General features: G+C 39.8%; 5 protein-coding genes across 8 annotated transcripts; 3 read left to right on the top strand and 2 right to left on the bottom strand.

Annotated features, from left to right (window-relative positions):
• Nucleotides 1-277: 277 nt before the first annotated feature.
• Nucleotides 278-3,134, bottom strand: LOC110852002. 3 transcript variants are annotated; one of them, XM_022099954.2, is made up of 4 exons: nt 2,810-3,130; nt 2,406-2,689; nt 562-710; nt 278-489 (listed from the first exon to the last, which is right to left on the bottom strand). In XM_022099954.2, exons 1-4 carry the CDS (start codon nt 3,029-3,031, stop codon nt 359-361), a joined length of 786 nt encoding a protein of 261 aa, XP_021955646.1. In that variant the 5' UTR covers nt 3,032-3,130; the 3' UTR covers nt 278-358. The 3 variants fall into 3 exon arrangements, with proteins under 3 accessions (XP_021955646.1, XP_035709851.1, XP_021955647.1); XM_035853958.1 differs by lacking the exons at nt 278-489; nt 562-710 and adding exons at nt 747-1,661; nt 2,054-2,169 and having other exon boundaries at nt 2,810-3,134; XM_022099955.2 differs by lacking the exons at nt 278-489; nt 562-710 and adding an exon at nt 747-1,177 and having other exon boundaries at nt 2,810-3,120.
• A 1,870-nt stretch (nt 3,135-5,004) lies between these two features.
• On the bottom strand, nt 5,005-6,576 carry LOC110852300 (SEC14-like protein 2). The gene is made up of 7 exons (XM_022100335.2): nt 6,407-6,576; nt 6,253-6,328; nt 6,138-6,181; nt 5,906-6,020; nt 5,634-5,834; nt 5,480-5,560; nt 5,005-5,393 (listed from the first exon to the last, which is right to left on the bottom strand). Exons 1-7 carry the CDS (start codon nt 6,515-6,517, stop codon nt 5,206-5,208), a joined length of 816 nt encoding a protein of 271 aa, XP_021956027.1. The 5' UTR covers nt 6,518-6,576; the 3' UTR covers nt 5,005-5,205.
• A 2,133-nt stretch (nt 6,577-8,709) lies between these two features.
• LOC110852480 lies at nt 8,710-14,796 on the top strand. The gene is made up of 7 exons (XM_022100567.2): nt 8,710-9,537; nt 9,643-9,768; nt 10,167-13,637; nt 13,725-13,897; nt 14,002-14,160; nt 14,238-14,399; nt 14,460-14,796. Exons 3-7 carry the CDS (start codon nt 13,472-13,474, stop codon nt 14,664-14,666), a joined length of 867 nt encoding a protein of 288 aa, XP_021956259.1. The 5' UTR covers nt 8,710-9,537; nt 9,643-9,768; nt 10,167-13,471; the 3' UTR covers nt 14,667-14,796.
• A 437-nt stretch (nt 14,797-15,233) lies between these two features.
• On the top strand, nt 15,234-20,605 carry LOC110852099. 2 transcript variants are annotated; one of them, XM_022100078.2, is made up of 15 exons: nt 15,234-16,151; nt 16,410-16,578; nt 16,710-16,864; nt 16,947-17,037; nt 17,103-17,306; nt 17,381-17,531; nt 17,626-17,798; nt 17,876-18,022; nt 18,082-18,178; nt 18,241-18,302; nt 18,384-18,533; nt 18,614-18,832; nt 18,935-19,141; nt 19,278-19,351; nt 19,440-20,605. In XM_022100078.2, exons 2-15 carry the CDS (start codon nt 16,450-16,452, stop codon nt 19,570-19,572), a joined length of 1,992 nt encoding a protein of 663 aa, XP_021955770.1. In that variant the 5' UTR covers nt 15,234-16,151; nt 16,410-16,449; the 3' UTR covers nt 19,573-20,605. The 2 variants fall into 2 exon arrangements, with proteins under 2 accessions (XP_021955770.1, XP_021955768.1); XM_022100076.2 differs by having other exon boundaries at nt 16,294-16,578.
• Nucleotides 20,606-20,991: 386 nt separating this feature from the next.
• Nucleotides 20,992-25,149, top strand: LOC110852521. The gene is made up of 10 exons (XM_022100620.2): nt 20,992-21,233; nt 21,348-21,819; nt 21,998-22,204; nt 22,295-22,484; nt 22,940-22,998; nt 23,101-23,242; nt 23,323-23,402; nt 23,551-23,604; nt 23,713-23,831; nt 23,895-25,149. Exons 2-10 carry the CDS (start codon nt 21,655-21,657, stop codon nt 24,019-24,021), a joined length of 1,143 nt encoding a protein of 380 aa, XP_021956312.1. The 5' UTR covers nt 20,992-21,233; nt 21,348-21,654; the 3' UTR covers nt 24,022-25,149.
• Nucleotides 25,150-25,177: the final 28 nt, after the last annotated feature.

The raw sequence follows: 25,177 nt of genomic DNA, 5'->3' as shown, positions 1-25,177 counted from the left end.
GGTCAATGTACGTATGCGCAATGTACACTAGTTCAGGTTCAAGATTTATTCATTGAAATTGTAATAGGTGTAAAATGGGATGGTCAGTGTCATGTACAATTATTGCCGTTGTTTGTGACATTGTAAACTGTCACGGACAGCATGATGATCTCAAAATGTCATGAGAGCGAGATGGTTTATGGCTCGTTTGTTATTTTTCATGCATACATAATATGTCAAGATATATTTATATGAAGTTTTGCTGCCAAGAAGGAAAAAATGAGTTGCTTCTTTGGTCTCGTAGAATATGTAATGCAAAGCTTTTAATTTAGCGATTTGTATGCATAATAAATTATGTAAATGGTTTAAAAAAATGGTTTTAGTAGGGGGCGATTTTATCCAGGTACGAAATGTGCTTCTGCAGAATTTTTTGAATCAGTCGTTTAAACTTGAGCTTCTTTTTCAACTTTTTCATAATTTTCTTCTTCTTTTTCTGGTATTTCTTGTAATCTACAAAAATAAATTGGATGTTATCTGTGCGTGAATATTGTTTTGCCCGGCAATAAATTTTAGTCGACTTACGTTTAGATTTTAGTATCTCTTCGTCCGTCAAGCCCTTTTTGTCCTCGTCCTCGTCCCATCCTTTGTTCTCCTGGTGGGAGTACCCGCCCCACCCGGAGGAGGGAGGCCCACCATTCTCACCCCAACCATCCTCAGCCCACGACGTGTAGCTGGTGAAAAGTAAAAGCCGATAAAAATAAAAATGGTCTCAAAATATTTAAAAGCATGGTTTTATTAATATTATTAAATTGACAACAACAACGTCTAACAAATTATGTCACATTCAAACTCAACATTGTGTAACAAGAGGATAGGAATAGTTTCACTGCACAGAAAAGATGTTTGTAACCATCGCCATGCATCTGACAATCTGCACCCTTAAAACTAGCAAGTTATCAACTAACGCCACCACTCCAAAGCCTGGATCTTCTTCTGGAGCAACATACTGAGCAGCTTCTTAAGTTCGACTTTGTTTTGCAAAATGGCAATCTTCTTCTTGGCCTTGAGTTTCAAAATCTCATACTTGAGCTTGTGTTTCTCATGCTCGATGTAGGCGTCCCAACCCCAGCCGTCGTGAGATCCATGTTGGCTCCCACCGTAGTGCCCTTGGCGCTGGTGACTTCCGTGACCAGCTTTGCTAGAAACATGTCCCAACTTCATTATCAAGATTTTAGAAAATGTCCCGCGGAGGAAAGAGCAAAAACTCAAAACTAGGGCTACGTTAAGTACGTATTTATGTGCGCGTGTCTAAATATGTACACAAGGTGGCTTTGCAGTGGTGGCGTTGTTTATTGCTCGCTATTATTAGTGTGCGTGGCTCAATCCCTCGATAAATATTACATATTTTTTACATAGTTAATTTACATTTGCTCCAGAAAATAAAATGGAAAGCATTAAAATATTACGAAAGTGTAGTATAAATAACAACAAAACCTAATAACACTGACAGTTGACCATCACTGACACTGACGCGACGACGACGACACCATTCACTTTTCGCAGATATCAGATAAATTCCAGAAACTCGATTCCCTTTGTGAATATTTGTGCCCCGACTTCAGCCAGGTTGTACTTGAGAATCTTCTTCCACTTCTTGGCTCGTGTGACCATCTTGTACATTTCTGTAATTTTATGTGCACAAATCTTTAAGGTGGTGAAAGGAGGAGAAAGACGTTTAGATAAGCACAAACAAGGCAGTTTTTTCTACAATTTATGGATAAAATGGATAAAATGGGTCCCTATTTTTGAAATAAAAGTATATACTGCTGCTTATACCGTGATTGGCGTGGTTCACCCTAATCAAGACTTTTGCATTTAGGATACGAATATGGGGAGGAAAATTTCTGACTTTTATGCTAAATCCGATAAAAATAGATTGCTAAAATTCGAAAGGTTAAAGTTTAAGGAACATATTTCAAAATATTTAAATGTTAAATAGCGTTGGTCGTTTGACCTGACTGAATCAACACTTAATTGTTTGTGCAAATTATTTGAATGTTGAGATTCTCAATACCCAAGCGCAACTTTTGTACTTCGGGGTCGTCATCGGGATCATATTCGTCGTCGTCGTGCGCACCAAAGTTGATCGGGTGGGGCTCACCATGCCCGTGGTGAGGTCCTTTGTCGTACCTTTTAATGCATCATCAGTCAGTGTCAGTGAGAGTCATGTCAGTTTCTTTACCTTCTCTCCCCATTTTCGAGGGGGCTCATCATCAGAGAAAATCAAGGGAGAGAGGCGAATGATGTTATTTACTTGCAAATTCCCATCACCAGACCACCCACACCCAACCATCCTCTCCCCACAACAAGTGGAACTAAGTGGCTTCTCGATCGGTATAAAAAAATAGGATAAAAATGAAACCTACGATCCGTAATGACCTGGCCCCCAGCCGTCCTTGCCCTTGGATATTTCGATCGAGAAAGGCCACAAGAGTCGAGATGCGGGCGGCTTGCGCTCCTCATCGTCCTCGTCGTGACGCATAATTGGGGACGGATCGCCATGAAGGGGGCGTCGTTGTCGCTTAGCCAGCTGCAACTTTCGGCGCACAATCTCGTCAAAATTTGAGGGGAGCTTGATGGGTCTTGGGCGTCCTTTGGTTCGTTGATGTTTCTCCTCCACGCTCTCGTTGTCCTCACTTTCTGACTCGTCCTATGCGATAATTTGTCAGGAAAGTTAGTTAATACGCCAATTACAAATGTGGAGTGAAAACCAAAAACAAATTCTACGCTTGTTGGTGAACCAGAATATGTACTTGGAGAGTAAAATTACCTCATCGCTGGAGGCAACTCCTCTCCTCGACTGAAATTGTGCGTTTTGTGGCGAGACCGCCACCACCTCGTCTTCTTCTACAGATACCGCATCGTCCGAATCTGGCCCCCCAACCACGTAAATGTGGGTGGGCTGCTCAATGTAGTACTCGGATTGGACGACACAGTTGACGAAAATGATGGCAAAGAGGGCGAGTGCCAAGTCAATTTTTAGCCTACCCATTTTCACAAAATACTATTTTCTTCGCCGGGGTGGCCTTGAAGCAGAGTGCAGTGCTACCACCAACTCGAGACTGATCACAAATCTTGAAAATTGCTCCGAATGGTGCAAAAAGAAGTCGTCGTCAGGAGTGGTTGAAGTGGTTGCAGTCGTGGGGGTTGGGGTCAGAGCGAGCCGTAGTATATAGTACCGGTACTAGAGATATTTAGTGTGTAGTGGACTTCCGCTCACTTCAAGACCGGTTTTTGGCCCTCATCATCATCATCGCCATCCATGTAAATGCTGCCAGAAGTTGAGTTTCGAAATTCTTTAGCAGCAGATTTGCACACCTGTGAAAGTCGGCAGTTGCAGAACTGAAGCAACTCCTCACTTCACATACTTGTGAACATACATAGATACGTACACATTCATTTCTGGGTCAGTTGCATTTCTGGTGAGGCAATCTTTCCACCATGAGATTTATACATTACGTGCTCGACTGCTGGCAAACCGTTCTTGATGAAGCAGTAGTATTTCGGGCAATTCAGTTTTGCACATTATGCGATTATACATCCATTTTATGTTTTTTTTCTTGGGTAATATGCAATTGTAAAATTTTTCAATTTGGGAGTTTTCACCTGGTGAAATTCAAATTGTTTTCGAAACAATGTGAGTCAGGAACATCTGGGGAGACATAACTGAGATTATAGTAGTATTACATAACTACTTAATACGCACGCAGTTGGTTTCGTAAAACTTCTGAAACCCAACTAAACCGGAATAGCTCAACAATTCTCAGGGTATAGTTTATGTAATGCAAGCGCAAGAGGAGATCGCCGACCTCGCGAACATTCAATATTTATCCCATACAGCACAGCAACGTATAAAATCGCGAATAAAGGAGTGAATAGGTATTCTATTTGTTTTACCAATTCCTTCCGTGAATGATGGGTGGTGGATAAGAAGAAGCCACCACCAGCGCCAGAATGCAAGACAGTGCGGTGCAGTGGTGCATGGTTAACAAGATAAAATAGAAATATAATTGCCTATCATCCCAACTATTCGACACTCATCTTCCGTACTTCCGGTTTTTCTGACATGATTATAGGTTGATGGGCATGTGAAATTAAATTAATTTCAGCACGCCAACTACCAGAGCTACATAGGTGAAGTTGGTGATAATAGACTAATAAACTTGTAGAAAGTTTCCATTATTTTTGATAAAATTTAACGGTTCATCGTAACGGATGATACGTGTATGAATACGAAATATGATGGATTTTTACCCAAATTTTTGTCTAAGAGTTGAATTTTATTTCATTTTTGCCAGCAATAATAATAAATGAGTGGTTCTGTAAAATTTTACAATTGTGAAAACTATCGTAAGATGAAGATGATCAGTTAATTGACACAAATCTGGTTTATGTACGACGACAAAAAGAGTTGAACGCGTTTGTTTCAAGGGTATTTCACAAGCAAGAAGAAGATCAAAACTGGTTTCAGGACACTGCTCCAATAGTTTTTCCACCACATTTACATTGTTGCCGCATTTTTTATGTGTACACAACTGGCGTCGGTTTGTGCAGAAGTCATTAAGTGGTCAAATTTTTTCATACTACTTAATTTTTTTAGACTCGTATGTTTCTCTAATTTTCGAGTCGGTCGACAATGCTGTGCCATATTTGACCATTCATTCTGATTACCTCAGACAATGTTGTTGTGAAGTCTGTGCCACCGCCCTTCAAAAAAAACCTTGTCTAACTTGACGACCTTACGAAGATGTATTTTTTTATGGTTTGAAGTGACCGGTTCTACAAAAACATCGTTTTTTTTGTTGTACTTATTGATCCAAATGCTTAAAAAACTGTCAAATTGTCAGACAGTTGGTAAAAAAACATGTCAAAAGTTGCAGGACACGATTTCCCCTCACGATTTTTTGTGTCACACAGAGCAAAAAAATACGTGCGGGGTAACACGGATTGAGAAAGCGGTCGATGTGTGCGTGGCTGTTCTCAATTATAGAGACATTTTATTATTATTGCCAAAATATCAATGGACTTTTTTAAATTTTTTAGCATATTCACAAATAATACAATTAAGATAAAGATCAAGCGAAAGTTGCATACTTACATACGTTAGGAAAATGGCAACTATTGAAAAGATGAAAATAAAGCAATACTAAAATTAAGAGCTAAAAATCAGCTTGCTAAATCTACAAGTTTGCGATTTGTGCCCCCAAATTCGAGTGGAAGCTCTTGCAGGTCATAGTCTTGCAAAAGGGCTCGCTGCCATTCCTGCGCGTTGGTTCCATAAACTTTGAACCCTTGCAGATTACTCCCGGTGAAGGGCTCCAGAACTCGAAGCATGGTTCGAAACCCTCTCGGAGCTACATATCGGGTAACAAACATCAATGTTCACAGGTCACAAAGTTTTCTTAAAAACCGGGTAAAATGTGACATTAGTTGAGCTTACCATTCACCATATTTGCCTCATGGATTTCGTTCGGGTAGTGAGATCGGAACAAAGAGATGAGACCAATGTACACCTGAATGCCTAAGCAAACACCAAGAAAAACTGGGATTAAAGGAATTCTTATGCAACACTAACAGTTCCATAAAAAACTTACATTGCGGACATGAGTGTTGTGCAATGTTGAAATCTCGGACGTCGATGATGAGATTTCCTTGCGTCACATTCTTCTCGTGCAGGGTACGAACTTTTGCTGTCAGTTCTTCCATCAACTTGGCCCAGTACAAAATCATTTTGGAGGATTTTCCAGTCAGGGCGGCCTTTCGAATGTCCCAGTCGCCCAGGTTAAAAACTAGCGCTGAAAAACGATTTGCATAAAATACCAGACTTTTTATATAAAAAATATGTGCTTTTAGTTTGGGGGCATACTTGGACGACCTTCCTTATCTTTCACGGCCGTGGTGTAGGGATACTCGTCAACAAAGTCGGACCAGTCGAGAGTCTCAATGTCGTCAATGTTGTTCTCACGCCTCCACTCCAGGTTCTAAATCAATACAGCCATCCGTATAACTTAAGATTGGGCTAATGTTTGATTGAGTACTATATGGATCTAAGATGTCATCGTGTACGAATTATAAGTATGCACCACATATGCACATACCTCCAGCAGAAGTCTCTCTGTCAACCCCAAGTCAAATTTTGTGGCTAAAAGAAGAAAATTATCAGATTTTTAAATGAAATAGTGTGACTTGATAAATATCAGTATTTGATGCTACCTCTGAGCCAGTGAACCAAATAAATGTCATGTTTCATGTAATCCTGAAGGAGCTGATTTTCTACTCGACTTCGAAACTGGAGGAGAATATCTTTTCTTTAAAACTCACCAAAACCGTTTTTTGGCAAATTTTCTTTCAAATTTCTTGAGTTTACCTTGTCCAATAAAAGTTTCTGATTATTCGTCAGTGTTAATTCGTCATCCTGTGTGGCATTAGCTGAGATCACTACACACAACGCAGTTGCGAATATCCAATAACTCTGCATTTTGTGTCAAGATCCATGTCCTTATTCCGGGCCTGTGAAGTTTCTAATAATGCATACAAGCGGGAGGCAAGTTCCTTATATTTGCAAATTATGGCATAAGCGCATAAGCACTTGATGACGCATTCTTAGTCTCAGTACAACGAGTTTTTGCACATTGATGCAATTATGCATACACTAAACTTATGTAAAATATCCTCATTACAACTGGTCGGACTACCTGAATAGTTTGTGTGTACGTCATCGGACCGGATTGCTCCGGACCATGGACAAGAAATTATCCAAATTATGGGTAAAAACGTGCAAATTGATGCAAATACATTTAAAAGAAACTCGAATTATAGATAAGTTTAATAATGACTTGGTTTTTCAGACTTTTTAGCATATTTTCTCCTATGAGCAGAGATTTGCGGGTGGATGCCTAACTGACCGCACACATACCGAAGCAAGCACATACATCATACGAGGAGACGCTTGCTTGAAGTTGAAATATGGTCGTAAGCAGCACACGCAGGAGAGGAACCAGCCTCGTCAAAGCCTTCCATTTGTTTGCAGCATGTCAAGAACAGACGGGGCCAGGCAGGATGGAACAAAAACATAATCGATGCGAAGATCAATTTGAAAAATTGAGCCGAGCAGCGTGTCTGGCGTGTACCTTCTTCTTCTTCTTGAGCATTTCAATCAATTTTCTGATAAAGAGCTCGCCCCCGACACGCGTAGGTTCATACGGACACAAGTCGAACACAAGTCTCTCATATCGCATATAATCCCTCCCGTTATCATCCCATTGCTCGGGTGGTCGTGGGCTTTCTTTACGGTCAGAGTAATAAGTAATTCCAGCTCTTTTGGCAACTTTTTCTAAGGCGGATTGACACTTTGCCCAATCCTTGCAGCCACCCACCACACCATTATTATATCCTTCATCACCCATCGCGGAACATTATTTCATGGTCGTGCTAAGCGATTTGACAGGATGCTGAAACATTTGAGAGGATAAGAGAGAGAGGGAAAGAGTGGAGCGGGTGAAAGGGCAAAAGTTGTCGAGAGTTGAGAGGATTTTATTGGTAAATGATCTATAATCGGTGGTGGGGAGGAGTTAGACAAAGAACCCGGGTATCAGCCTGCCCGAGGATTATTATAACTATCCAACTTTGTGCAAGATACAGGCAATAATATTACAATGAGACTCTGACTAGTCGGAGGCAGCGGATACACACAAGTCACAACTTGGATCTTAAAGTAATAATAAGATTCTTGGTCCTCTTGGCCCGAGATCAGGGAGACAGAGACCCATTCATTCCACGACCCCATCATCACAGTCTATCCATACCTCCTTTCACTACCACCGTAATTTTGCCCCACAAGCCTCCCTCCTACCCCCACCATTCACGCTCCATATTCCTCAGTCCTCACATTTCATTTAATCCGCTACATTATTTCAACTGAAAATTTGTATTTGGATGACTTGTGTTCACAAATGTAAGGGAACGAATATCGTCCGATCCGGTCTGTTAAAGAACCGTCTGTTTGAATAAAATGCATATTTTTATGCCCCATTCTCCAAAAAAAAGTGTGTGGAGGCTGGCAAAATTTCCCAACAAGTTGTCATTCAGAATTCATTTTCAAACTTTTGTAAACTTTCTCTACTACTTTCCCCGGACAATATTGATGCAAATACATTCGGAGCAATATGTCTCTGGCTGGGCTTCTTATTACACTTACAACTCTGTACTACTATGTACCCACCAACCAGGCTATGCTAACTGGTCCTTGTTCCTCTCCTCTCCTGGCTGAGGCACATGCCCGTCTGACCCAAATTTCCAAACTCACAACTATCGATCCGATTTGGGAATTACTTTCTCCGCCACTCGCTCCCACTTTCACTCTGCACAGCATCCCTCGCTCACTTTCTGTCTCGCACTCTCTCCAACAGCCTCGATTTTATTTCCCACTTGCACTCACTCTCTTTCCTTCTGCACTCTCCTCCTCCTCCTCCTCCTCCTTGTAATCAGCCCCCTTCATCATTTGCATTAAAATACCCTTCAAATTCCGTTGGATTAGATGATTGTCCCAATTAGAAGATGGCTCTCAACCACCACTCGCACCCGCACCTGCACCAGTGCCATCAACAGAGACAGCAAAAGGTCAACCAAATTATTACACGAGCAGGCTTTCAACACAGAGGTCAAAATTCAAAACGTGATTCCTCCGCTGTTCAGTGCAAAGTGCGGCTCCACGCGTTTGTAACCTTTTCGTGCAAAGCATTCATTTTCTTGGTGCTGTTGATAGTGGCCTCATCGTCGTCCTTTGGGGGACCTCTCCTCGTGGCTGGTGACAGTAATTATAGGGAGATTTTGGCCCTCTTTCAAACCGGAAATGACTCTGACCATCGGATAAAGCTGCAGAGACTGGTCTCCTCCCACGTGGAAAACTTGCTCTGGCAAGTGAACAAGTTACAGCAGCTAAGTTATGGTCAGGTCTGTGACTCTGTGCTCATGGAGAAAGCTCGCCATGAGTTGACTGATCTTGTCGCAAAAGTGACACAGAGTCCGAACGAACAGCTCTTCGCTGACCTTGAGTCAAAAGCACAGGAAATTACAAAGTCGGGAAAGCAAAGTTGCGACTATTCACGCGGTTTGGCTTGTGACTCTGTCTCCATGAAATGCATCTGCTACACGGGTCACCGACATGACGTGACCTACGACGTGGTGAGAGAAGCTGGGTCCTGCAAACTGGACGAAATGTCACGCTGCTATTCCCCCAGCCATTTGGTCTCACGTGGTGCGGCGGTCATCCATTGCATAAATGGGGCAAAATGTGTAGGTGACCTTACTGGCCGGCGGTGTGTGTCGCCCGTGATGAGTGAAAACTGTCATTGCCAAAAGCCATGTCCGGATGGATCGTTCACCAATCTGATTGACGAGTTGAAAAAGTGCATTTCCAAGTTGAGCGACATCAGCGTCCTCCAATTTAATGACTCCTGCTCCGCAAAAGATCAGGCTGAGAGGGACGAAGTTGTGGAGGTACTGATTTTTGCTGGGCTCGAATATTTTATTAAAATTTTACATATTTTACATATTAGAATTTTACATATAATTTTACACATAAGGTTCCTTAATTGGTTAAAGGTCCTTGAGAGGTCGGGGTCGGAGAAGGCCGGACCCATTATTCGGGGGATCAAGAGGTTACTCGCATCTGACCGTTTCCTATGTTCGCCACACGACCAGCTCGTCTGCGACCGCGACATCCAACAGGTAATGCATCCTCTAAGATTTAACGTTTCAGGATTCGCCAAACAAGAGGAAAAGAAATGCCGAAATCTAAAATTTGGAAAAAAGTACTCCGCCCAACAACTTCACAGCGGATGCAAAATCATAAACTAATCCTAAGAAACCTAACACGCCCAAGAACCTATCCAGCAGAGGAGTCGGAAGATTAATAGAATAGTTGTATCATAAATATTATTACATTAGGCTTATTGCATATTATCTTTCCATCCTTTCATGACAAAGTTTACAAGATTTTTTTAAATGGTTTTGAGGAATAGATTTTAAAAATCTATACAGTTTTATGTATTTCCACTCTACATATTACTACACATTGAATTTATAAAAGTGTATACATAATTCAAAAATTACATATTTTCCAACAGTGCGTTTGTGGGCCTGAGAAGGATGGGATTCTGTACGAGCGAGTGAACGACTCGTGTCTATGGGCGAAGGGCTCCCGCTGTTTTCCCGAAGCGATTTTCGAAAACGTGACGGGGTCGAATGGGAGCTGCGTATCGGGGACGGACTGCTTGATGGAGGGTCAAACCATCCCATGTGATCCCAACTTTGAGGAACCCTTGTGCTACTGCCAAGACCCAGCGGATCTCGAGTCATCAGGGATGGTGACGGTCTTTTTGGTCCTGCTGGTCCTCGTATTGGGCGGAGGTGGGGTGTTGGGCTTCCTCGTCCATGCCAAAATACTCTCTTGCCCACTCGGAAGTTCACCCGCAAACGTGTAACAAGTTTTCTCTTTTTACCTCTTGATGAACAAAATTTTTCCCAGTCATTAAACGACTGACTCTTCAAAAACCTCATCCCCCTGTCTCGTTGTCTCACACCCCTCCTGCAACACTTCACGGCCAAATATCCCCATTTCCAGCATTCAAAACAAAACAAAACGTACTGCAACTTCTTGATAAACAATGCATTTATTTCTCTACTTCATGTACAATAAATAAGTAACGATAGCATGTCCGTGATGATGGCACAGAAGTTCAACTGACGATGAGCAAGTCTATAATCCTCGGAGGCAATTAATTCACATTCTAAAAAACCATGTATTCAACAAGTCTTCCATAATTGCAGCCTTAATGCCAGAATAATAATAATATTGTGTAAGTATGAAACTAAATTTATTGGCTCTCTGTACTCGTTTAATGGAATTTATTAGTACCAAAAACGTACCAGTATGTGTATTTAACTAACTAATTAACTGTACTTAATTAATTAATCGTATCAGTAAAAAATGTTGATGGTTTTATTTTTCATAATATCGAAAATTTCAAATTTTCGTGATTCTAGATTTTTCACAACCACAAAAGGAATTATCAGAAGCCAGAATTATGTACTCCATAATAATACGTATTTAAATATGGACGAGTAAATATCTATGTAGTTATCTCACCACGTGTTGAACATTATGTATAAAGTCTTCCATAACATAAAGTTACAAATGCGACAAAAAGAGAAAGAGTAAAAAAATGCAAACCATGATGATAAAATGTCTTCCAACACGTCTTCCACGCAACGAAACTCTTTCCCCTCCTCCTCCCACAAAGGATGCGAAAACGAAGATGGAGAGAAGGGGGAGGAGGAAAAAGAGCGAAACCAAGTCTTCCGAAAATAATACATAGTCGATCAACCATTGCTTTCTACCATGAAAGATACGACGATGATGCAAAGTGAATAAAAGTAAACGGATAAAAAATAATAGACTTTTTATTCTTGTCACTACGAATCTGTGCGTGGAATATGTATCTTAACTAGTGTCGTGAATTTAAAGTATGTAAGTAGTTCAAGAATTAAATAATACTGGAGAGCAGGAACTCGTATATTCTATTCTATAAAATTGATGTGATTTTTTATTTTAAAAAAATTCGACAACTAATAAGGGAACCTTAGGTACTGTCACCTCTCGATTTCCTTTCTTAATTGACGGATAATTTAGTGAAACTAAAACTTTGTCATAGAACATACGGTGCAAAATCACATCTTCGTGAAATATTTGGTGAGAGCTGCTCCAAACTTGTCATTTTTCGAAAAGTTATTTTGTTGAATATGTTAAAAACTGACGATACAAATTTCCAGAATTTTTTACAATTTTTAAAAATAAATATAGCCAACAATTTTGAAGAATGCGTTAACTAGACTGGCATTGGTCATGTTATCTTTTTCCATGAAAAATTGGAAATTTTCGGCCATTGTATTGCAGTAAGGAAAAAATCATTTTTTGAAAACTTTTGTAACGCCTTAAAGAAGTTTAGCACTTAAATTTTGTTGAAATTTCAAACAACGGCGAAATTTAAATTTAAAAAACGTTTGCAGATTTTGACAATTTGAAAAAATGACAAATGTTTGCATCGTTTTTTTACATATTGGTGATCAGCATAAAATTACTGACAGGTATGTAATGTATAAACATCATTTCGTAGTTCCTAAGGCTGTTGTCTATGTTAAAAGCATTTGAAAAATGACAAGTTTGGAGCAGTTCTCGCCAAATATTTTGCAAAGACGTGATTTTGCACCGTATAATGTTCTATGACAAAGTTTTAGTTTCACTAAATTATCCATCAATTAAGAAAGGAAATCGAGAGGTGACAGTACTTAAGGTTCCCTTGTAAGTAGAATTAAATTGAAATTTTCTATATCTTATTTATTACCTCAGCTAAAAAAAATCATAGTAATTTTAATTTTAAAGCCTTACAAACTATGTCTGTAAAATTGGGTCTATCTGGTTTCTTTATTATGAAGTTAGTTTAAAGTGCATCTGCATGTGCATGTCGTTGTTTAGTGCATATTATAAATAGTTAAAAGTGTTTAAGAGGAAGTTTTCCAGGTCTAATTATTTACCAATTATCGCTTGTTATCACCTTGTATCACGGGATAATTGCGCTTGTCAATGTCATTTCCCACCCGTTCTTATCTGTTCTCTAGTCGTTCTAGCGATTTCTTATATATCGAATAATACGTTAGTAGAATTGTATGTTAGTCAATCATCATCCAATAAATATTAGAGGCAAATGTCGGATAATGCGCCACAATTATAGTTCGTAACATAATAACCAAAATAAATACGTACATAAACCTGACAGTTACTGGACTACGCATTTAGCAGATATGTAAGTAAGGAGAATACGTCAATGTGTCTGTCGTACTGTTTAATTAGTAGTGTACACTTGAGTAGAGTTTGATATTGAAAATTCACGTGGTGTCCATTTGCAAAGTATCAACAAATAAGTGTTCGTTTGGTAATAAATTATCTGAACCTATGCAAGTCGTACATCTTATTTCTTGTGTAACAAGATTTCATATTTTCATATGGCAAGACGGTAATGACGACTCCTTTCTTTGGCTGCTTTCTCCAAAGGAAGCGTATGGAACTCAAATCTGCAAAGTAGCAGTGGTGGCATCAGGAGGCATCACCATTCCGGGTTTTCTTGGTGGAGAGGAACGAGTGCATATCTTACGAGACGACGAGTCGACGGACGGGAAGATATCGATCCTTTTCTGAAGAACAAGCCCCGCTGGAAACAAGCTACTTTTTGGAACCTTTTCTTCTAAGCTCCTGCTCTAGTTCGCGTGAAATAAACAGAGTCAGACCAAGTTAAGACTTTAAAGTCGAAAGTGAGGACATGAGAAGGATTGGGGTGACATTTTCCTTGACTACTGTAGGCACTAGGCCGAAACAATGGATCGGGTAGAAGTTGAAAGCCTTCAGAGTTTGTCAGATGTGGAGATTGAGGGGTTTGCCTCCACCCCAGTCGCAGGAGCCCCACTCGGCCAACTCGGACACACAATTGCTCACAGTTACCCCTGGCTGTCAAAAATCACCACCCTCAACCTTGACCTCTGCGGTATGACCTCTCACCGAGTCACAATAATGCATTCATAGGTTAGTAATATACATACGTAATGCGTGCGCGACTATGTGTGACTTTCAGGGTCGGACTTGTCCCAGAGGATAGAAATCTCTTGTCCCAGGGGGCCCAGTTTCCGGACAGACATGCAGCGACGGGGGGACGAGAACGGGGCGGAAGAACAAGTTCAGGACCAAAGACAGTTCACTCTGCTCAATAGCAAGAATGAAAAACTGCTCACTGTCGACTTCTCAAAGGTCTCATTCCATCACTCCAATTACAATTTACATTTTCTACAATTTGAAAAGGAACAGTGAGAAATTATTTGTAATTTGATAATCCCTACTTTTGACGGCAATAGGACCGGAAGTCGTTTCACATAATGGAGCCCGACTCCAACACTTTCATCGCCTTCTTCACAGTGCTTGAATCCGTGGAGAGTTCACGCGTGGACATTCACAATGTCATAGACGGTGAAATCTACTACGTGGATTCGTCCGATACTCCGGCTCGTCTTGTGGTATATACAAATCAATTAATTAATTCAGAGGTCAATGCTACACGTGAGCTAAAAAAATCAAAAATTCCCGTTGCCAGATTAAGTCTGAGAAGGGTGAAGAGATGGCATCAATTTCTAGACCCCCGCCTAAATGGACACAGTTTATGACCATGACCATGTCCCTAAACTACACAGGGGACGAGCGGGATGGTTTGACCACAAGAGAAAAGGCTGTCGTGTTGGGCTTCCTGATCGCTTTGGTAATAATGACACCGTGGTTTTGAGGAATAATTAATAATTGTTACGTATGAATTCTATAGGGCGTGCTAGGGATGGATTATTGGAAGCGATCCAGCAGCGGCCTCATAACTTTCTACATTATTTGCATTTTACTTTTTGCAATCCTTGTAATTTTTATTTATTGTCGTTTTCGTGACGGAATAGGATACAAAAAAACGGAGAAACAAGCCCCTGCAACTAATTCAATACTGGACAACAACACGACCTCATACCTACGAAACTATTAACTCACAAAATTTATATGTCAACATGGTCACGTCGTCGTTGTGATCTTCTAAATAATTGTGTTGTGATAATAAGTTTGCAATATCTTTTTAAATGCTCAACGCTTTCATAATAAAATCAATTCGTCATGTTCTTATGCATTTCATCAATCTCCATATTTATGTATTTGCATGTGCGTACCTTAGAGTTGTCATCAGCATAATGAAGTAGAGGATATTTTTCGCCATTCTCCTGCAATCACAGAGCTGTATCTAAATGCAATACACAGGGGCATGCATATTTGCAATCTCATATAAATACGATTCCGTCCATACTCAACATTTGCTCAAGCTGGAACGCCGAGGAGGCCAAACCTAAATATGCAGTTCTCCGAAGCTGGAATTGGAATGTGGGAATGTTTCGTTTCCGTGTGTCCTACCCTCGCCTCGCACTTCTTGTTCTTCTTGGTAATGAAAGCACTGCAGTAGTCAAATGCAAATGACACAATAAATACTATACCAACCCAACCACTGCAGTGATAAGAGTACATAGTCAGCAATAATACAAGTGAAACATAGTTGAGACTTATTAACACTGGAAAAAGGGCAGTCTACATAATTCACCTTTTCGGGATCCTTGAACTATGTACCTTCCTAATCATTCGCCCATTAGCAAGGAAACCTTACCAAGTCACGTCCAGCTTCTTTTTTGCTAAGCCCTTCTCCTCATTTGTTAAGCTACCTACATACCTAATCCTCCTACGATCTTCCTACGATTCACGTTGATTGTTACAAAGTCAGCCCTTCGGCTAAATCGTCGAGGTAGGTTTCGTGGCTGGACGACGAATAGGAATATTCACCCTCTCGTGTGCATGTGTCTCTGTGCAATGCAGAATAATAACCTCAATCATAATAATATTACATGAAGGAATAACGTAGCCATCACAAAATTGAGGTTTAACTCATCAACCACAGCATACATAGCACGTCGTATTTGCTAAACACGCAGAGCAGAGTCAAATTGTGCAATTTATAAAAGCGACAAGAATTCCTTTTTGGTGTCATATGATGACATGGAATAATTTCAGTCCGAGTGAGTGAAATGTGACTCCGTACAAGAGAAGAATTCGTCAACAACTTTGATCATTAAGCAAAGTTGTTAAATTTTACAGACCAAGAAACGAACGGACTCGTCGTCGTGTAGAAATCGCAAATTACACGCTGAATGAAAATATTTATTCTGCTGGTGGACAAACTAGATCGCATAAATATTATTTGCCCACTTTTATCACCACTTCATAAGTACATACTCTTTCTCGCATGTCGTGGGATTAACTGGGAAGTGCAGTTGACAGAGTTGTAGAGACAAAATATTTGTAAGAATAATCCAGATCCACTCCACTACGGAAAGACAAACTATAATTCTATTCATCTCTGACTGGTTAAAACAAAGGAAAATATTTCGCTACTAGGTTGGATTAAACGAGTATCATGTATGCAAGTACATAAGTAAGTACGCGATTCACCGTTACTCAATTCATTCATTCACGTTAGCATTTTCGGTTTGCATTGTACTTTTACAATAGTACGTACTTGTTGTATACACAGTCGAGAAGTGGTTTCCTCACAATAAGTGTGTTTTATTTATTAGCGAACAATAATAAAACAACAATCGACTGAATAAACACAAGCCTCCCTTCGCACAAAGTAACGTCTACGACAATAGAGGAATTCAACTCAAGTGGTAAATTATTCACCCCACAACAGAGACAGAAAGTATTGACCGATAATACCCGGAATTAGCAGAATGATGCGAATATTTGCGATATTTGCATTTATCTCGCTCTGTGGAGTTGCATGCGTCAGTGGAGTTTTGGTCGAAGATGTTCGAGACCAAGTCATTCACGAGGTGGAGAGTGCGTGGCGTAAACTGCAGGTAATTCACTTGTCACCGTCAAGATCGTAAATCATATCTTGAATCTATGAATTCATAAATAATAATGACGTGCGATTTATGAGACAAAAATATTTACCTGCATAAAAATTATTTGGTTAAATCTAATTTAGGGCTTGGAGTCGGATCCTAACAAACCTCTGGGTCAAGTACTGAAGGACTTGTCAGCAATTGTCTCCAGAATTCCGGACACCATCAGCCGAGTGGAGCGAGAATTGACCGTGTATGAGTACGATGAAGCACTAAAATCCTTGGGAAAGGTTAAAAAGTAAGGTCATTAATTCACGGGGTTGATATCCATATTGCCATCAGCTAATGCGAATATTTAATCACACACATTTAATCCCCAGCACTACTCGCACTTGGAGGGAAAAGTGGTCGGAAATTGCTCTCCTCACTTCTCCTGTGGACATCTTGTATGGACATTTTAAAATATTTCCCGTAAGAAATTTAAACATTACGACTTATTAAAATGAATTTGAATAATTTGTCAACTATCTATGCAGGAAATGCCGGAAGCATTCTTGCCTGGCTCCGGTTATGACTTTGACATCAACTCCCTCACGGAACTCATCCTCAAGCCCTTGTACAACACGGACGAGAAGGGAACAATCACGCTGAAATATCTGATTGAAAACGTCCACACTGCCGCAATTTCGAGGACACGACGTGAACGAGACGCCTTCCACATTCTCAGCGATCAAATCGAAGTACGTATTTCAGACGTACTTAGAAACTTGATTGAGATATGAATTTGCATAAACATTCATGTTTCGGTATGTAGGAAGCTCTTCGGCAGTCGTACTGGTGTCTCTGGAATGGGAAAACGCCACAGCGGATCGTGTACGGATTTTATGAGACCTTGGCCGCATTTGACATCAAGGAGTACACGCTGCTGAACTTTGCCTGGATGCTGAAATTTGCCATCAATGGGAGTAAGTCCTACTTGAATTATGTACTTAACTGGCCTCCTCTGATGATGTCATGCGTATTGTACAAAATTAATGCCTCTGGTTTGTCACTTTGTAGCTGAAGTGAAGAATCAAGTGGTGGAGAGCAAGGAAGCCCTTCTTCAAAGAACCGATGAGAAGACCATGATTGCAAAAGAAGTCATGGCCACAGCATCGTCTGGCTATTGGAAATGCGACCCCATCAAATACCAGGCTGGCGTCAACTACGCAGAGTTCAAAGAGTTGCTTCAAGTACATAAACATTTATGTATTTATTAACTAATATCATATCAAATAACATGAAATTGAATGGTATATAACGACTCCAGGGCTATATTGAGAATGAGAACAAGATGCACACGAGTGGATCATGCAAACAAGGTTGTGCCGACTATGCCTTCATTAAAGCCCGGTGTGCGTACCCTGATGATGAATCTTGTTTTCACCACAGAGTCTGCACTGGCAATCTTATTGAGGTATTCACATATCCATAAATATTAATCTTTACCACTAATTATGCTCCTTCGTCATGCAGTGCAAATACATTGCTGCTGACGCCACCGTTTGCCCTGCCGACGCCCCTCGACGATTTGACTACATTGAGTACAAAAGAGGTCCTACCCTGGGCAGCAGTAAGTTGCGTATACGACACGGCCCACATTCTAAATAATTTTAATGATTTGCTAATTTTTAGCATCAAAGAAATGCAGCAAAACCACCGAAACGAGAAATAGTCACTGGAGATTTTTATACCACGTAAGAAAAAATACGTTCACCGACAGTAAAAGTAGAATTAAATGTTTTAAACATTTTATGCATTTATTTTTAAACATTCAGTGTTCAAACTGCTTCTGCTTGTGCGACGATGCCCGAAGTCCAACCACCGTGCGACACGTTAGCATTTCTCCTGCCACGTCCGACGTTTCAGCCAACAAAGTTGTCACCGGAGTGCAGTTCGTTATGAAAGAAGGGATCCTACATTTGCAGGTTTGTATAGTAATTTGACTTATGGGGTTTTATGCTCGCTGACCCAAGCATACGAATTACATGTCATATAATTACAACAGATTGAACAAGGGGAGGCAGAGAAAGAGGGCGACATTTCCGATGGGACAACAGAATGGAAAGCACTGCCGAATTTAGATAAGTATGACGAGTCACGGGTCACTGTTTTGGAGTACACGCGTCGCAGTTTTGATCTGGACGACCTCGTCGTTCCAAAAGACCACGTCGTCACTGGTGTAAAATTCCGTGTTCTTGGAGGACACTTAAATCTCGAAGTTCAAGTGAGTTTATTTTTGTTCTTGTGAAAACATGCGTATTTATATAGTTTTGTTCATATCATTAGAGATTCAATTCTGGTTGTTTTTTATTATTCTAATTTGTAGGCCACCCAAATTAATCCAGAGACTGGGAAGCTGATCATCGGCTCGTCGCACTGGGTGAGCAACGACAATACTCCGGAGGCTGCGAACAACGGGAGGAAGCTGTTGCCTCTGGATGAGCTGGATGTCCCCACGCTCTCCAAACATCCCAGTGCCCCAGACTCCACCCATGACCAGTACTTGCAATTTGGCCCTACTTCGCGCTACAAGGTATCACATGGGCTTCTAAATAAAATTTATGCATTTGAGTATTATTCATTTAATAGTAATTGACTCGATAAAATATATGACTAAACTTGAGCCAGTTAATCATGGCAATGCAATTGACTTGTGTATCCATTTACAGGACGTCTCCCAGACCACAATCCCCTTCATTGATCTCCAAGAAGTGCGTCCTAACCCTCCCGTGTGGCTCAGAGGGTATTGCAATTTACCTTAGCTTCTAATTTCTTAAATAAGTAGCATCTGATTACGTGCATAAATAAATATGGATGCACATATATTCCAGCATCGGCGTGTACCACAAGGGACAGCCTGGCTACGGGGGATTCGTCGCCCCCCGAGTTTTCACAATTTCAATCGTGGATTTCATTAAAGTTGGTGGGTCCTCTTCCAGCAACCGCTACGAAATCTCCCCTTAGGCTCCCAGCAAATAAGAATTCATGAAAAAATTGCACCTAAAAGTATGTAGGAACCTAAATAATGATCTTCAATCCTTCACTCAAAGACAGCCCTTGTACTAGCTGAATATTATTTGTGTAATCAATTTAGCCATAACGTAGCTGCACTAGATTACCTTCTGGAAAAAAGTGTATAAACCCACTCTTAAATCTCACAATTCTCTGTACATGATAGTGTCATTCTACTAAATATATACTGACAATAATCAGGTAAAGAATGCTCCCATCAGATTTCAAAGAGTTTTACAAGTCCTCAGAATCACTCTTGAGTGCGAGGGAGGAGGCGAAACATTTCCATATTTACATTGATTGCGTCCAAAGACAAAATTTTAAAAAAGGGTTTCTTGAAAAATTGGAGAGCTTTCATTTCTCCGTCAAAAACTTGAAATATTTCTCGGTCGTACCACATTTGATGGTTTTTATTTATTCACTCGAATGAGCTATTCGCATTGCAGTCTTACATATACCATTTATATATTTACAAGTACTCGTATCTTCCTTACAGCATGTCTTCCATTCCAGCAGAATCTAAAATATGTAGCAATAGGCGTTTATCATTAGTCATTAGTCTCTAATTAATTTGAGTCAAATGATGAATGCAATTTTAGAGTACTTCAAACAATATATGTGTGTCGTCCTAAGTCTCCAGTCTTTCATACATTAAAAAGGTATAAAGTATTCAGGAAGCTATACATATGTAGCTACATAGTTTTATATACGTTTAACTATTACAAATCTTATAATCTTATAATTTGCCTTCTGATTGTACACCAACCTTTATTGGAGGATTTGTACTTTTTGGCTTAATTAATCACTACTGAGTGCATAAGATTTAGAGTTTTTTTTAATAGAATAGATTAAGAACCGGATTTCGCAATTCCGTCACATTCAGATTTGCGTCTCAATGTTGCTGTATTATGTAAAATATACAAGGTGAAACTCAGTCCAGATATGGGAATAAAATAAAGTGGATTTTAGAAACCTTTGAAAAAAATCTTTCCTTCTTGTCATGATTTATTTACTATGATGCTTATGGTTTATGCATTCAACTTGATGCTTTTCTACGTCGAATTCTTTGGACCGAGGGATTTTCTTGATTCCAGAATTGCATGAATTGGCACGTTCTTCTACAGTGGCTCTGCAAACAAGTCATCAATATTCATTGATCCCAGGGCCAGCAGAAGAAACGTCAGAATATTGACAGGTTTTCTTGTCACCTACGGTATGCAAATATTGGTTGGTTGGTGGTTGCCTTGAGCTTTCTCACGTTCCTCCTCCTGAGACTGGATGGGTATTGACAAATATACGAATGAGACGGATTGGGCGGAGGCAGTGTGAGACGATGAGACGATGAGACGAGTGAGATTGAGACAGAATATTGATCCACCACCACCCCGCTGTTTCCAACGCTCTCTTCTTCACGACGGCACACACTTTTTTGCAACTAAATAAATAATTTGTAATTACTCATAGTTCCTGATTCCAATTGGTGTGCAGCTCATTATCTGTACCAGACCAAGGAGGATAACACACAGACGAGATAACTGACTCATTCATCATCAAATAGTCACTGTCGGTATTGGCAAAGCTACTTCCTTTCAAGCATGAGAACGAGTTTTTAGGTACACGATTATATAATTTTAGGGGAGTTTCTTTATTATTGTGTGTTAAATGTTCACAACTTGTAAAATATTGGTTGTGTTAATTTTAAGTTTGTGATTTATTCTAAATTTCAGTTCTCAAACAACAATGGTTGTGCTCCAGTAATGAAAGAATTGTCTTGCGACTACTTCTTACATCGCGGATTGCTGTCAAGTGTCAAGTTTACTCATTTGTCATTCCAAATACACTTTAATGAACGGAAATCGAATTATTCGTGTTATTGGGCGTATTGTTTGAAGCACGGTTCGTTCAGTCTTTCGTGGAAGGTGTGTAACTTTGGTGGTGGGGAAACAGTAAGGAGAACAAGAAGTCGTCGCAACGACGTGACCAACAACGGAGAAGTATCAGGCTCTCCACCTTCTAGAAGACGAAGACCGGGGGATGGGCGGGTTGACGGGTCAACTGAAATGCAAAGTCAGGCATTTCCTCTGCCTAGTCATCTCCGTTGCATTGACGTCTTTTGTCTTATCAATCTACAACCAAAAACAGCCCCACACTCTTCAAGACATTGTTACTCAGACGCACAAACAATTTGAATCTCTAAAGGTGAGTTATTTTTTTAAAGAAATAGCAGTGTTTTATACTACACTATTTTTATACGACACACCAGAATGAGAACAACGCTCAATTAAGCCGATTGGTGCGGTTATACAGCGGCTTAATTCAGGGTTATTCCCTGACTTTCGTTCGCGACCTCACAACCATAATATTTAATATATGTTAGGAGAATTTGCAAGCTGGAGTTGGAGTTGGTGATGGTTGGGGAGGAGATAAGCATTTGGATGTCGAGGACAAGTATCTCAGCCTCCTGGGCTTCATTCGCGACCCATCTGGGAAGGAGACGACACAGGCTCAAAAACTTGGACTGGAGGCTGCCGAATTATCTGTGCGCAACAACAATGGAACCGTTCCTATCCTTGTTGTAACTGCAGTACGTAACATACCAACATAAACTTCATATATATGCACATATCGACATTAACTTAAGTAGCCAGCTATAAAACGTGTGTCACTGAAATAGGTCAACAAGGGACAGTTATTTCAGTTTGAAGATTTTTTGACAAACGTCCAATCAGCACTTCCAGCCAACCCAATTATTGTTTGGAACATTGAACCAGAGGCACGGGTTGAAGAAGATGACGAATTTACATTGAGCCTAAAACAGTCTTGCAATTCATCGTTATGTTTCGTTAAGCGTTTCTCATTTTCGGGTAAGTTTAAAACAGTTTAAACAAGATTTATTTAATTATCTAAACTATATAAAGCAGGCAAGTGTATCGCTGAGTCGGTGGCTTGGTTGAGAATTCTATTGACCTCTCCTTTTGTCTCTCCTCTGCAAAGAGAGAAAAGGAGAGGCTAACTTCACTAATGTTGCATTCTCTCAAATTATTTTATTTGGGTGACGGGATTTTTTTGCCCGTCGATGGACGGGCGTCTAGTTGCATATGTATTCCATAAATATATGAACATTTGCTAGATAAACTCTTCGAATGACAGACGACAATTTTTCGCAAAGTTTTTTGATATGTATATCACAAGTATTGTAATTCACAGACCGTGTCGTACACTACGTACACTACAGCAAATGCCAAAGTTATAATTTATAATGCACAAAGCGTATGTTAATCATAGTTGAATTAATGAGATTATTTTACTCTGACTGAAGATTATCCGGATCATGTCAAGGATCTCAGTTTTCGAGCTTACAGACCTCTAATTCTACAGGTAACATATACTTTATATGACAATCATGATATGCACGATATACATTTTAGATTTGTACCCGGATAAATAAAGCGCTAATTCTTAAAACTGGTGTTGTCGCAGATAATGATGGATGCAGGAAACACATGCTCTTTGTGGCTGGATATTGATAGAAGATTTATTGCTCAGACCAAGTTGAATCTCAGCCGATTTTTGGAATTGGCAAAAACTGGTGGAAGCAATGGTGTTGTTGGATGGCCGTCTGGTATTTACTTTTGCTTCATCGTTAGTAATTATTTATTTACTTGTGTAATTTGATCAACTCTTGTTCGTTTTACTTTACAGGTCATCCTACGTCTTCGCTAACACATCCTAAAATGTTTGCATACTTTGAAACAACGGCAGAGAACTTTTATTTTCATCGGGTATGATTTAGTCAACTCATTGTGTCACTCTATGATATCTAACTAGTCATAGTATTAGTAATATTACATATTTACGAGTCACTAGTCGAAAATCATGTATGAAAATCGCGTATCAAAACATCAATAAGCAGTTTTTCATGGATTTCAGATGATTGATCCATCACAACTTTTGTTGTGCAAAACTGAAGATTTGCAGTCCAAGGTAAATTATAATAGGCCGACTTCTCGTTCCTATCTTTAAAAACCGTATTTATTTACTTTTATGCACACTTATCTGTTTAACATTTTTAATTCTTAATTTTTGATAAAGGTTATGAAACCTTGGGTTGCATGCAGTTTGAAGAAAGAGTGCATTGCTCCATTTGGATCGCAATCAGGGGGATGCCGATTTGATAAGAAACCTTTATATCGATATTCCGGGTGTCACGGGTGAGCAATACATTCGTTAAATTAATTGAATTGAATTTAAAAATCCACTCTTTAATGTGACAGATATGATTCATCAGCTCTAAATGTTGCACTGGGTGTTGCATTTCCAATACACCAGCCATACATTTCTCGAGCACCTCTTACAAAGCCAGTCCAACTGCTAATGATCAACTCCACAGCTTCATTATGATAATCGATGACCAATTAAGGAGTCGTCGTCGTCGTCGTCGTCGTCACCCCCACTCGTCACAGCAACAACACAGTGATTGGATATATGTACGCATCCACTTGCACAAAGAAATACATAAAGTGCTTGATCAGCTCTCTCCCCTTTGTCCCTGCAAGAATCAAAAAGGGGTTTACTCTGATATAGTCATTGCCAGTGAAGTAGAAGATTGATAATCAAATCAACGAGTGAGGATGAACAGCCTCGCCTTAAAAAATATAATAATTGGACAGAATAAGACACAGGAATAATAGTACCTTATTTACATCCCCTGTCTGTCCCAACTCAGTATCTGTATTATAATAATGCAACAGCTTCTGTGATGTTATACACACACGCGATTCATATATGCTCATTCCGATATGGGTTTCGGATCAGAAACATTTAGCGACCTCACTCATCTCACCCAAAAGATAATATTATGGAAATGTTTTGCATATTGAAAAATGTATTACTTACTACTGCATTTCGTTCATTACTAATATTGATATGTATTATTCGATGTACACATAATTTCCACTTTGTTGTAAATTGTGCGTTAATTCTGTATACGTATCATCAGGAAAAGCTAATATGTGTCTTTCCGCTAAATGTCCATGGTACGTTCCAAAAGTTCAAGTCGTCATTCATCACTCCACCCGGCGGAGGGTGGGTCATTTTAAATAACGGCATTTCTTTACTAGTCATCAAAACCAAACACTGTATGCGACATAATTTTTTAACGCCATTTGTTTCGTGGTTCGGCGCAGAATCCGCAAACGTGTCCACGTTTTCTACAACATTTTTACCGTTAATAATAGCACTAATTATTATTTAGTCGCCCACATTGTTATCTCTCTGTCTGATATTTTTATTATAATTAATTAAGTACAATTTATGTAATTGATATACCTACATAATATATACACACATGCATACCTTGTACCTTACAGAACTGCAACACAAATGTATTACTCACTCCACACAGCCCCAACAGATCGGCAATTGTATTATATAATGAATATAATTATTGTAAAATCAAAGCAAGTGATAGTGAAAAAAGCTGACAAGTATATACTTAGCTGACCAATAAAATAATCTCTGAACCTGATACACTGATTGAGTTGGTGGGCATAATATT

The sequence above is a fragment of the Folsomia candida genome, unplaced genomic scaffold (assembly GCF_002217175.1).
Source record: "Folsomia candida strain VU population unplaced genomic scaffold, ASM221717v1 Fcan01_Sc007, whole genome shotgun sequence".
NCBI classification, from domain to species: domain Eukaryota; kingdom Metazoa; phylum Arthropoda; class Collembola; order Entomobryomorpha; family Isotomidae; genus Folsomia; species Folsomia candida.
Note: the sequence above shows the minus strand (reverse complement) of the source record. Positions and strands in the feature narration are given on the sequence as shown.